The sequence below is a fragment of the Adiantum capillus-veneris genome, chromosome 22, assembly GCF_014529385.1.
Source record: "Adiantum capillus-veneris isolate H3 chromosome 22, ASM1452938v2, whole genome shotgun sequence".
Classification (NCBI taxonomy): domain Eukaryota; kingdom Viridiplantae; phylum Streptophyta; class Polypodiopsida; order Polypodiales; family Pteridaceae; genus Adiantum; species Adiantum capillus-veneris.
The window spans coordinates 87,686,218-87,700,143 of NC_140952.1; the positions used below are offsets into that span (position 1 = coordinate 87,686,218).

Below are 13,926 nucleotides of genomic sequence, written 5' to 3' on the forward strand. Positions count from 1 at the left end.
TCATTGTCATCCAAATCATCATGCTCATGATTGTCATTCAAATCATCATGCGTATCATCATTATCATTCAATTCATCATGCTTCTCATAATCATGCAAATCCTGTGTGTCATGCTTGGGAGAAGAAGAGAGTGAGAGAGTCTCCGTCTCCTGAATCTCTTGCATCTGTGCCTGCACTTGAGAAAAGTGTTGCAAGAACTCGTTCATGTGTTGGTCGCTCTTTTCTTTGATGGCTTTGTTCTCGTGATCAAATTCTGCTTGTCTTGCTTTGTTCTTTGCTTGTCTTTCTGCGCGCTCACGATCCAATTTGGCTTGTCGTCTTTGGCTTCCAAGCATGGTTGCTCGCGCTCACGCGCTATGGCTGCCATTCTTTCTTAGTGTTTGCGTCCATTTCTGCTTTTCTTTCTGCTCTTCTTTTTGCGTGTCTGCGATCCATTTCTGCCTTTCTTTCTGCATTTCTTGCTTCGCGTTCTAACTTCCTTTCCATAAAGATCTGCTCCAACTCCTCCATAGCAGTTAGTGCAATCCTTGACGTAGATGGGGAAGGAGAAGAGTCGGAAAAACCTCCTGGTGGGGAAAATTCTTCTTCACCTTTCTCATGCTCATCATCTCCAAGCGAAGTATCCATTCCGCTTTGAGTGATGACCATCCACTAAAGTCTTGGGTTCTTGTGGGTTCTTGTGGTCTTGGGTTCTTAAGTTGACGAGGAACTTGGGTTCTTGGGGGTCTTGAGGTTCTTGAGGTTTTCTTTCGCTTGCAATCTGTGTTTGAGAAGGATCTTCTCTTCACCCGAGTTCTTCTCTTTTCTGCGGGCGCACCCCTTGGCGGCCTTGCGCTCACACCAAGGTTGCTTTTTCCCACCTCACGTCAATTGGCCGTCCGCTAAGTGCACGGTCCGGTCTCAATGAGTGAAAAGAGGCACAAGGGGAGGTTGGACAAGCCCTTCTTTCTTGGAATTCCTTTCACTCTTCAAAAACACGATTAGGAATCGCGCCCAAGTGAACTTTGGTTCGTGCGACCGCAACAAGCAAAAAAAAATTATTGTGATTCTTGTGGTTCTTTCCTTGAGTGATACAAAATACTGCCAAAGCTCTGATACCAATGTAAGGTGCAGCGGAATGAATGTTTGAACTTTGCTCAAGATGAGTGCTCCGAACTGTGCTCAAGGTTCCTTTTGTTCTTATGGAAGGGAGAGCCTTCCGTTCTTAATGAGAGAGTGCAATGATTACGAACAAAGTGAGTGGACACTGTGCGTGCAAGTGTATGAGATTGAGAGATAGAGAGAGAAGGAGATACGACACCAGAGACGTAAACCCCTCCTCCGCAAGGCCCCACTCTCGTCGGCGAGAGTGGTCTACTTATGATTGCACAAACTGGTATAAACTGAATGCATGTGATTGATGCAAGTCTAGGCTATGTCGGTGTTGACGACGGTGATGGCGAGTGCGACCTAAGGGCTGAAATCTGCAACCTTTTATCTGTTGTCCAAAAACTCTATGGGCTGAAATCTGCTGTTGCCGAAAACGCTATGGAAAACGCTGATTTTGCTGGTCCTTATGGCTGAAAATCCGCATCTACTGTGGGGCTGAATGGCTAGGGAAACTTGCTGAAAATGACCGGCTGAAAATCTGCAAGGGCTAAGAATCTGCAAACGCTGGAACTCTCAAAAAACGCTAGGGCTGCAGATCTTCAAAAAAGCTAGATGCTGGAGTCTGCTGGCGATGACTTCTGGCTGAGGAAACGCTAGCCAAGAGCAATTTGTGGCGATGAAGCTTGAGGAAAAACGCTAGGTGTGGGGATGTCTTTGCTTGGAGAAAAGTCCACCAAAGGGTTCTTGCTTGAGAAGTTGCCTGTTGAGCTTGGGCTCTTGCCTCCTCTTCTGCCAATTAGTGCTAGTCTAGGTTTGCTTATATACAAACTTACTCAATTTGCCCTACCTACTTTCCAACAAAAGTCACTTCAAAATAATAAGTGAAAAATGTCAAAAATAGGTAAAATAGGCTAAATGCACTGGAAAATTCTCCTGAAGGATTCTGATGGATTCTGATGGGAATGCTTATGATCATGCTGTGTGCAATTGGAGGATATGCATCTACACTAAGTGTTTGGACATGCACGGTCTGCGAACAGACTCACAAAAGTGCGAGATCACTTCTAAATCTAGACTGACGGGATTGACTGAACCCTTGTCGTGTTGTAGCTTGTCCATGGACACATAGGGTTGGATGTGTCACGTGACAGTCGATCATGATTAAGTGTTACTAGTGTTGCAACCATCCTTATGTACTTTTATAGAAGTCCCACGGGCAGAGTACTGTCAGTTTAGGACCTCTTGGCATGCTAAAAGAAATACCAATTGACTACTATACATATTCCAATTGATCTGTTGACAAGGGAGTGGTGTGGCTCCCATCTATTTAGCAAGCCCTGCATCAGATTCAAGTTTCAAGCTTTGAAACTACTCACGGTGAAGATCCAACAACGGGGTAATTTGCCTAGTCCCCCTCCAACTACTAAAGCCAGTTAATTCCTAAACTTGACCAAGTATCGTCGGATCATCTTACTGTTTACCTCCTTTCTCTATGTATCAACACCTTTTCAGGCTGAAGAATCTCTCTCTCTCTCTTTATCCTCTAGTTGCTCCTCAGGAGCCATGTCCTTGTCCTTGAAATTGCCTAAGAAGACTCACATGTAAAGCATTGTGAATCCTCTAGTGATTTGGCAGCTGATCCCGAAAGATATATCATTGTCTTTCAAGTGATCTTGAAAGTGCTAATGATCATAGTATCTCATAGCAAGCTTTGGGTAAGCTTTTCCTTTCCTATCATCTTTTTGAGCCTAGCCTTCTTAATCCTAAGAATCATCCAATCTCTTTCTTTCAGCTGCAATCCCTCGGATTCTTATCTTTTGCCTTCTTGTGCCTATGTTGAGATGTTTGCAAACCTCTTTCACCTACGTGGAAAATGTTGGCACAAGATGGGCGGAACTTTCTTGCCACCCTGAACAATCTCAAAGAGGTCCATCCTTGTAGATCTATGAATAGTGCTGTTCTAGGAAAACTCAACCAAAGGGCAAGCAATCACTCAATGAGTGATCTTTGACTGACCATCTGTCTGGGCATGTAAGGATGAAGAGAATTTGAGAGTAGTATCCCAATTCTCACATGGAGCTCGCTGCAACAAATTAGTCATCCAAAGATCTCGATTGGACACAATGGAAGTAGGCATCCCATGATATCGGAAAATTTGAGCAATGAACAACTTAGCCATATGATCAGCCTTGATGGTCTTATTTACTGGAACAAAATGAGCTTGCTTGCTAAACCTGCTTATATTAGTCCAAGAACATCATGGCCTAGTAATGCTGTCCCACAGCCTATCTAGCATATGCAAAGATTGAAGCAACCCAATTGCCTTGTCCTTGTCGTACTTAGACCTTGTGACAAACCATGCACGTCCGCACAAATATATCCACATCTGATTTGAGTTGTGGCCAAAAGTAGTATGACTCAATTGCCTTTATTGTTCCTTCTATGCCCTATGGCCTGCAAATGGTGGATTCACTCCATATTACTTTTCGTCTTGTGACACATAGCGTCGCCCGCTCCATTAGAAAACTGTCTTTGAGAGAAAATCCAAAGGAGTCTCTCCATTTTGAAGCCTAGATCTCACACGAAAAATCTCGTCCGATTCAAAGGGTAAGTAGCCCTACAAATGCGGGAGCTTGAGGGCTTGCTACGGTTGCGATCGGCACGCGAAACGGAGCCTAAAACAGGGAATTACAGTCTGCTGTGTAAATTTTCAGGTTTAGGGGTTTGGCCCTCATTGATCCCTAATACCCTTAGGAGGTGTGGGAAGCGAGGGGATCGCTGTACATGCAATCTGGTGCATTTTCGGGGCAGAAAAAAGAGAATTTAGTGTGCTGCAGATTCTCGCCAGGTTTGGGAAAGTGCCCATATGCGTCGGGAAAGTCATCCAATGCGTGGGGATTTGTCTGTAAGGTTTCCTATCACAAGACGAGCACCACGTGCCAATAGAAAAGAACAGTCTGAACAGACTTTTAGCACTTCAATAACAATTGAACTGAAAGCGAGACGACACGCGACACTGAGTGGCGGAATTCCACCCCAAAGAGTATTGGCCCCAAACCGTGGCGCGCCTTTCGGTATTTCTTTATATTTCTTGAACTCATACAATGCCGGTACTCACGCTTTGCACCTCCTCCTAGAAGTGTGCCTGAGAATGAGCCCATGGCCTCATATTTAAAGGCCCTAGGCTCGAAAAGCAGTTTACATGAAAAGCCTTCAAACTCAAAAGCTTCTGGTCCAAAAGCAATGCTCAAAAGCTGCTAGCGTAAAGCATGGAATTCCGTATGCCAACGTAAAGCATGGAATTCCGTATAACTGCCACGTCAGCAATCAGCGCAAAACGCGGAAATCCTAGCTTGCCACGTCAGTATTGTCAGTGTAATTCTCAGAAATCTGCCACGTCATCGGTTCCACGTTGTGTGTGAGAGGGTCCATCTTTATTCTAATCCTTTATGTCACTTAGGGCCCCATCGAACGGGGTCCCTATAAGTTGGTAGGACTTCTTCTTCTGTTACTTGTTCTTCTTAGGGTTTAGGCTCCTCGGCCGGCATCTGCAAGTTGGCTCCATTCTTTAGGACTTTAACACGTCAGCAATTTGTGACATTTCCTAGTACGGTTATGTTGTTGAAATCGGGCCAGAATGGTCTTTTCTAGCTCGGATTATGCGAGATAGCTTGTAGGAAATCGCAAGTTTTATTCCCTTTTTTATAAGAATAAAGAAATACCGAAAGGGGCTCCAGTCTTTGGGGTCAGTAGGTTGTCGGCGTCTACTTGGTAGCGCTCTAGCTCCCAAGCCGTGTGTGTTTGACGTCACTTGACCATTGTGTTCAAAGAGCTACGCAGTCACAGGTTACTTGTCAATCCTAAGAAAAGTGAATTCTTCTTGGAAGAGATTTACTTTCTTGGCCACATAGTGTCAAGGATGGTGTCTGAGTGGATCCCGCAAAGATTGAAGCTATTAAGATATAGCCGGTCTTGAATACTGTGCACGATGTTTGAAGCTTCTTGGGATTGTGCTCGCACTATAGAAGGTTTATCAGGAATTTTGCAGAGATAGCTTCACCTCTTCATGCTTTGCAAAAGAAAGAGGTCACTTTCAGATGAACCCAAAAAGAGATTTCAACTTTTAGTTTCTTGAAGGAAAAGTTGACTTCAGATCCCGTGATTGTTTTACCAAATCTTAGGAAGTCATTTGTGGTCCAGTGTGACGCGTGTGGCAATAGCAACAGAGCAGTGCTAATGCAAGATGGACGGGTAGTAGCTTATGAAAACAAAATTTTAGAGAAGACTATGCAAATTTACGAGAAAGAGCTTTTGGCCGTGATTCATGCGCTTTCTAGTTGGAAGCACTACCTGTTAGGTGCTGATTTTGTTGACGAGACAGATCATCAGACTTTGCGATACTTCTTGACACAGTCAAAGCTATCCGAAAATCATATGCGATGGGCAAACATTCTTTCTATGTTCCACTTCTAGATTATGCACGTGGAAGGCAAGAAGAATGTTGTGGCTGATGCGTTAGCTAGACAGCCACAAATTTCAGCTGTGTCAATTCCTTATCATCATGAGCTTGATAACATGAAGGAACAATATAGTACCGATGAAGATTTTGCAAGGATCTTTGAACAATTGCAAGATGGACAACGCCATGAGCACTACCTCCTCAAGGATGGTTTTATGATGATGCATGGTAGACTGTGTCACTAAGCCATTGGCGACATAAGGTTATGGTAGAAAGCCATGTCCCACCGTATGCAAGGCATCGTTGTATAGATGCAACAGTGAAAGCGGTCGAGACATTTTTTTATTGGCCTACTTTGAGGAGAGATGTGGATGCCTTTGTGCGAGCATGTGTGATTTGCCAAAAGGTCAAGTTTAGGACAGGCAAAAAGGCACCAGGGTTGTTACACTCACTGCCGATTCCAGATAAGCCATGGGAAAGCATTGCTATGGATTTTATCTTTGATCGTCCAAGAACGCCGACAGGGAATGATGATATATGGACCATTATTTGTATGTTTAACAATCAAGCCCATTCTATTCCTGTCAAGAAGAAGATAAAATCTGACGAGATGGCACGGTTGTTCATGTACAGTGTGTTTAGGTACCATGGTATGCCACAATCGATTGTCAGTGATCATGATCCTGGCATGACGAGTTTGTTTTGGAGAGGATTATTTGAAAACATGGGCACCAGGCTCAAGGTTTCATCCTCATTTCATCCACAAACTGATGGGAAAGTCAGAAGAGGCTAATTCTAGTGTCTTGGATCTACCGAAGTGTTATGTGCCAGATAATAAGGGGCAAATGAGAGAACATTATTTGCCTTATGCTTGAGGCATGCCTACAACAATACGGTGCATTTGTTCATAGGCAAGGCACCTTCTGAGATTGTTGAAGGTGGCAAAAAGGTTTCTCCCATTTTTCATACGAAGGACAAGATCTTTGAGGCAGATCGATATGTTGAGAACATGGATGAAATATATAAGAAGATTAAGCTTGCCTTTGAGAAGACTCAAGCAAAGCAGAAAAGGGCTGATGATCTTCACCGTCGTGAATTACTATTTTCACCTGGTGATTGGGTACTTTTACGGTTTGAGAAGGCAAGGTTAAAGAAGATGAAGGGCAAGGAAAGGTTGTTTCCGAAACTCAACATGCGTTACTATGGGCCTTGATAAGCTCAACGATACTGCTTATAGGCTGAAATTGCCTGACACTTGGAAGATTCATAATGCGTTTCACGTGAGTCTTCTAAGACCCTTTGTGGGTGATGTGCCAGAAGATCTTCCCCACTGGAGGATCAGCCAAAAGTTGATGAACTTGATGAGATCTTGGTACTCGAGCAGATTTTTCCACATAAAGAAAGAAATGTTAAGGGACAGGTTGCAAGACGCTATTTGGTGAAGTTAAAAAACTATCCACCTATGGATGCAAAGTGGATGGAAGAGCATGAACTGTCAGAGTCACCAAATGTATTGCAACTTTACCTTGAGGCCTTTGGGTTACAGCCTATGTATGCCCCAACCCAATGTGTGCAAAGGAGGGGTAATGATGGAGCTAGCACATCAAATGTGCATACAGATTGGTTGCAATAGAAGTGTGCATCGCTCTTCAAGTGTTAAAGGTATTATGCTCACTTCTATCATAGATGGAAATGACAAAAGTATGAATGTCTCATTAAGTCATTTGTATCTTTGTGTTATGACCCTTCTTGCGGGTACATGTGATGATAAAAGCGTGGTGACAACACAAGATCATTGATGGCATGTATATAGCATGCAATCGAGGACGTTTGCGATTTCAAGAGGGGGTATGTCACGAGGACGTGGCAACTGCTAACCTTAGTTGTTGGTTTCTTTCCGATGATTTTTATTTAATTTTTGGGACCCTCTTTTTGAAGTCACAAATGGCCGGACATTGTGTGGCCAGTGTGAAACAGCCGATGGCCTAGAGTTTCACCCGCAGACGGGAAGGCCTTGTCTCCACGAGTTGGTCGGGGCGACCGGCACTAAAATCCGAGCAGTAGGGTGTCTAAGCTCAACTCAAAGTCATTTAGGGCCCCTTGTTACACTTATAAGTTGGTGGGTACAAGGAATTAACTCAAAAGAGGCTAAGTGGACACATGGCGGTTCCCGAGCAAAAATGCCAAGCCAACATGAAGAGGGCGCGCGCAAATTGAGAGAGGAGGCTGATTTTAGTTCATTAAGTGAACTACAGTGTGTGGGTGAGTAGTGGGTGCAGGTTTCACCGCTTTAATGGAAAGCTTGCCTTCTCCCTTGCTTTATGTAACGTGATGATTCCGCTCTCGTGCACACCTCCCCCCCTTTGAATATAGAAACGTGATGCCCCGCTAGAGGGCTTTTCATCTGTATGTACAGTTGTGTGGGTTTATGCGCGATTGCCAAGGCAAGAGCCTCTTGCACAGGTATTGGATTAGCTAGTTGCTAATCCCCCGCAGGTACAAGTGAATTTGGAGAGATTTCACGCAAAAAAACTTGTCTTCAAAGGGCAAGTTGCCCTACGGGTGTGGGAGCTTGAGGGCTTGCTACGGATGTGAACGGCACACTAAATAGAGCCCAAAACAGGGAATTACAACCTGCTGTGTAAATTTGGAGGTTTAGGGTTTTGGCCCTAATCGATCCCTAATACCCCCAAGACGTCCGGGGAAGCGAGGGGATCGCTGTACATGCAATTTGGTGCATTTTTGGGGCAGAAAATAGAGAATTCAGCGTGCTCCAGATTCTTGCCAGGTTTGGGAGAGTGCCGGTATGCTCCGAGAAAGTCATCCAATGCGTGGGGATTTTGTTTGTGAAGTTTTGGAGTGTTAATTCTAGCAGTAGGTTTTTATTGGCGAAGTTTCTGTGTGTCCTTAAGTCTTAAGTAAAGTTTTGGGTGAAAGCCAAAGTCTACTGCCTTATGGGCCGGTTTGAGTATGTGACAGACTTTAGGGTTCCAGATTAAAGATTTAGGGGTATGGCTTTTGAGAAACTGGATCAGCCTTAGAGGCATGCTCGGCAAATTTTAAGTGTATCAACTTCTCATGTCTTTCTTCATTTTGTAACTCAGTGTTAGGAACTGATGACGTTGTATTGCAGCTTCCTTTGTACGCTGTGGTGGTGTTGGGTTGTTATGGTTTGGCCATGGTTGGATATGGCTTGATGGTGTTCCCAACTTGCCCACAAGAGGCAGTTGTCTTGCAAAAGGTAACATAGAGCAATCTCTCACAGCTTACAATTTGTTGTGGTGCTATACTAACATCAGTTTTTCCTTCGTGCAGGATATAGCTGAGGCAAAAGAGTTTTTACAGAGAAACCAAATAGATATTTTTAGAAGCTGAGCAATCTAGTGCAAATTGTAGTCTAGGCTACACAAAGGAGGTGAGCCAACAGTAACTGAAATCAGGCTACTGTCCTTAACTTAGTTCTTAAGATATGCTGCATACCAGTCAAATCCTATAGTTGATGTAAAACAGTTGAAGAGCAAAACAACACATCTTGAAGCACTTCTGATAAAATGCGGCCGTACGTGTACTGTGTACATGAATGGACACCTTTCAAATGTTTGATACACTCAATTCCTCTTTAATCACATTCTTTGTTCATATTGTTTTTCAATTGGGTTGTTAACATTGATAAGTTTATGAACAATCTCATGTTAGGATGTTTCTATTTTCTTTGTGTGGACTTCTTGATCTGCAGCTTTGGGAGGAAAAGGAACAGATTGCCAGTGCAGGATGAGAACTCCATCAACCTGGTCAAGATGCTGGTTGTAGGCTCGACTTTAACCTTGCTAGCCAGGTTCCTCCCTTTATGTGCTGCATGCTTTATATATGCCAAGATATACGCCTTAGTCTTGGTTACATGGTGGACTATCTGTGATGTTTCTTACCATCTTTTGGAGATACTAATGGGAGAGCTGGACTGCCAGGAGATGGATATGTATTGTATGTGGCTGATTGGCCATGGTTTTCCGCTTGGTTTTGGAGACTGATCTCCCACTTTTGTCTTCTTCGCGCTTGATCAGCGGCAACATTACATGGCCTTATGCCTCTACTCAATGAATCCTGCATTCAGCTCATATGCCACCTTATATAAATATCTATAAAGAAATGGTAGCTTGTAAAGCCTTGTATCAATGCTTCTGATACCCCTCAATCGTCTCTACTTGCACAATATATTGTTCTTCATGCATTCGCGTGTATGCATATTAGATGTCCTCGCATTGGGCATGCTAGCAGTTCACAGTGATAGCTAGTGCAGGTGCCGGGTGGATTGGAAGATGTGTTGTTTTCACATATTGGGGGTAGAGCCTTCCTCCACTTCCAAATTATGCATTCATACCTTGTACAATTTATGGGATGACTCCTCGGGCTCATCTACAGTGATAGTGAAACGATGGTTAGCCTTTGTTCCCTCTATGCCCGTCTGGGGCAGACTTACAACTTCACAAGTCCAATGGCTCTCCACTCAGGCTTCCACCCTACCATATTTCTATGTGAGGCTTTTATCATTGACTTTTGGCAGTTCTACACACACACACACACACACACACATTGGTGACTGCTGATGGAGCATTTCCCTTGGAAAATTCCTCTACCTTCCACTTACATTTATTGATATATTTGCACCTTCGCATTAATTTCTTCCTTATAGTAGCTTAATTTATGTCATACAGTGACTGCTGGCAGGATCTATCTCCCTAAAATCCCTAGCCTTGTCACTTGGATTTTTAAATCTATCTACAAAAAATCTACTTACCAGCACTTACACTCTCTGGTATTTCTTTGGATTTTACCCATTATTTCCTCTTGGCCTAAAAATCATGGCGAGTCTGCTGCCCGAGTCCTAAAACTAGGTCTTATCCCCACTTATGGGACCTTTCCCACATTCCCTGGCATGGCATTTAATCGCGCCTTCTTCCATAAGCTGACTTTTGTTGGCTGTGACGTCGCCTGCTACTCCCTTCTGTTCGATGACCAGCTCTGGTCTTCTTAATGCAATACTTCCCCTCTCTCTGCCCCTATATTCGCGCACACTCATACTTCTCTCCCCTTCTGTCCCTGTAACTGCTTGGAATCTGGCCTTTTGGCAGCAGCTATACTTAGCATTGAAGGCTTTAGTCCCTGCAGCCTTGGATTGCTTTGGGATTTACCACTGGTCGTGTTGAATGCAGAGAAATCTTCAAGGCATCTGCTGGAGTACTGGCTCAACTTGTGCCTTTATAAACAGGTGAGGGTTTTGTTTATCCCTAACTTCGCCTTGACCTACCATATTAACAGTACGAATTGTGAGAGAGGGTCCCTGCATTGTTTGCTGTCCTGAATGCTACACTATGGAACTGGTTGAGAAAACTAATGCCTCTGGTTAGTGCTGAACCGCTTGTGATGATTTGTTAATGATTGAAACAAATCACTCAAATTGGGTTTGCTTTGTTGCATGATCTCTCATTTGTGATGATTTACATATTTGTAATTGCAGAATCGCTTGATGATTTTTAGTAGTTTTAACTAATCACTTTAATTAGACTATTGTGGTGGCATGATCTGTCAATCTTTGAAGATTTGCAGTAGCGTTTGCTTAATGAAGTCCCGGTGTTGTAGTGTCATTACTGACTATTGAGCTTGTGTCTTATACTGCACCAATTTTCCGTATATCTGTATTTGTTATCGCAGGGTTGTGCTGCTTTTCATTTTGGCTGCCCTAATAAATTAATGATCGCCTGTATTGGCTGACTTCTTTGGTTATAAGTATGGTTTTAAAAAAAACCAGATAGGTTTAAATAACATGAGGATTCTGTAGAGATGTTGGGATTACCTGTAATAGCTGACTTCTTTGGTTAAAATGATGGGGTTTTGTGTTTTAGAATAAACCCTTAGACAGGTTAAAACTACAAGATTTTGGGTCTGCTGTCATATTGTGGTTTTTGGTTACTTAAAACGTTTGCCCTATGATACCGGTTCTGGTTTTTGCTATAATTGATTATACAGATTCTACCATTATCTCATATGTAAGTTGATAGTGTTAGATCTTTTGCTATGCAAATACTCAGTATGTATAACTTATATTGCCTGTTCTACTGCTATGCAATACCAATACTCAATTTGGCTGATAAAAACCTTGTGGTTTGCCTGTTGCAGATGATATTTTTTGTGGTACACTAAGCTAAAAACTATTGAAAATATCATTGTTAGATGATTGATACTTGGCGACCTGTTTAGGTTGATAGATTTAAATAGAGTATGGTTCAATGATCTCTTTTGGCATGGATAATTGACAACATTAATTTAATGCATCTAAATCATTTACCTACCCCACATGGCTATACATTATTTAGCCGGTGGTTTCCAATTAATGTTAGAAATCCACTTTACATTTGATTGGATCTATGGTGACTTTGCTTTGAAAGACCAAGCAACTATCTGAGTACTCTTTTGTTTTTTTAAAACTTGATAGTCCAGTCGATTAAAATGGGTTAACTTTGAAACTCATTGATTATCTTTCATTTTCTTAAAGCATTGCTAAAAAACCTTACATAAAAGTTTACTATGTGGCCTTATTATGGGTCAATTAGGAGTTAATGTACAAGAATTTCAATTTGAATATTTGCAATGAATTTTTATCACGACACTTGCATCAAAAGGGGTAATGGCCTTTTGATGCCCTGATTATTGGTTTGTAATTCAAAAAGTGACATCATGTCTTGAATCCATCAATTTTTTTAATAAAATGTAACATTAAAGGGATTTGACACTTGAATCAAAAGGGGTGGTGGCCTTCTCATCACAATGATAACATGTCAAGTTTTGTAATTCAAAAAGTTACGTCGTATTTGGAATATTTCAATTTTTGTATGAAATATTAAAGGGATCTTTTGACATTTGATTAGGAGGGTTGGTTGTCTTTTGATCACAATGAAAACATGTGGAAAAACACTTCTTTAGGTCTATCTACTTTTTGAAGGGCTTTTTGTCTCCTAAATCTTGGTACTATTTAATACTCTAAGAAGGTTAATAGGTTTGAATTAAAAAAGTTTTTAAGGACATGGATAACAATTGATAGGTTTGTTTACACTTGTAATACATATTCAACGCTAACGAATCGGTTGTCTTGTTTATATGGATACATGTGAGAATTTTATCTTTACTTAGGAAATTTTTGGCTTAGTTGCTCTTTGTCATTGAAGAACTTGGGTTCCTTTACTTTAGGACCATTATATCTTGACCATCTCTTGTACAAAAGCTTTAGAATGACACTTCATTCTCATTATTTATTTACAAAAATGAATGTAAGACTTAATCGGTTTTGTGCTAATCTTTGTTCTATGTCTAAAGCCAGTTGTCTTTTGATCTTTCATGCTCTTTCTTGCAAAAGTATTAGTTTAATACAACAACACAATGTCCTAAACATAAGGTTATTTCGGAATGTCGAGAGACCAAGACACTGGCTTTAGAAATCTATTGGTCTATAGTGCTTTGATTGATCCATTGTCTATAATCTCCACTGTTTATAATTCTTGTTTAGGTTGATTGGTGTTAGGTAGTCCGTCGTAGACTATAGATCGGGTTCTTTCTTATGGCTATTATAGTCTTTGGACTTTGTCGGTTTTAGGATTGCATGTTAATCCATGACCACTTACCCTTGTTTTAACTGATTTTTCAGGTACATGTTATAGATAAGCATGTTGTTCATATAAGGGTTATCCATGACTCTCTGAAACATGCAAAGATAATGAAAAATATTTTGCAATAGTTAAAGGACTGCCCTTTGCATAAACCCTGTCCTCCTAGAACTACGTCTTTTATTAATAGAAAAGCAAAAAGTTAAAAGATCACTTATCCCAAATAAGTACAATCTAATCTCTCACTCTTTTGTTACAAGCCTTATCCCTCTCCCAAGGGCTTGAGTTAGCTTCAGAACCCCTTTCTATTGCTAGCTCCCTTGTTCTTCGATATATGAGCAATCTGTATGCTTCGCAACTTATATGATTTCACCCTATGGGTTGACAAGAAGTCTTCTATCTTACATGTGTTGTCTTCCAGCGATTGGGTCAAGATTCTTTCCACTCTTAACAAAATCGCGAGGATGGTGTTGCTATGATCTCACAATACATTACTCAACTACATGTATTAGCTCATCAATATAATCAAGATCTTGTCCAATTCTCTTCTTCTGGTGTTGAACTTGTCAATCTTCTCAAAAAATTGTATGGGCTTAATCCTGCTTTTATTAGTACTTCGACTACTCCTATTGTCCCACAAACTGGTGGCCTCTTTTTAAGAGACAGTGTTACTTTGGAAGCTGTTAAAGAATTCCAACACAATTCGTGTACTTTCAATGACTC

The 13,926-nt window shown here is 41.7% G+C and overlaps 1 protein-coding gene across 1 annotated transcript in view; it reads left to right on the forward strand.

The window, feature by feature from the left end:
* The window catches only part of LOC147429744 (dolichol-phosphate mannose synthase subunit 3-like), a 69,765-nt gene extending 60,578 nt beyond the window's left edge, over nucleotides 1-9,187 (forward strand). The window contains exons 3-4 of the mRNA XM_086495285.1: nucleotides 8,682-8,789; nucleotides 8,864-9,187. Of these exons, the coding sequence (XP_086351411.1) occupies nucleotides 8,682-8,789; nucleotides 8,864-8,923 (168 nt within the window). The 3' untranslated portion in view covers nucleotides 8,924-9,187. The remainder of the gene's footprint in view (nucleotides 1-8,681; nucleotides 8,790-8,863) is intronic.
* The last annotated feature ends 4,739 nt before the right edge of the window (nucleotides 9,188-13,926 follow it).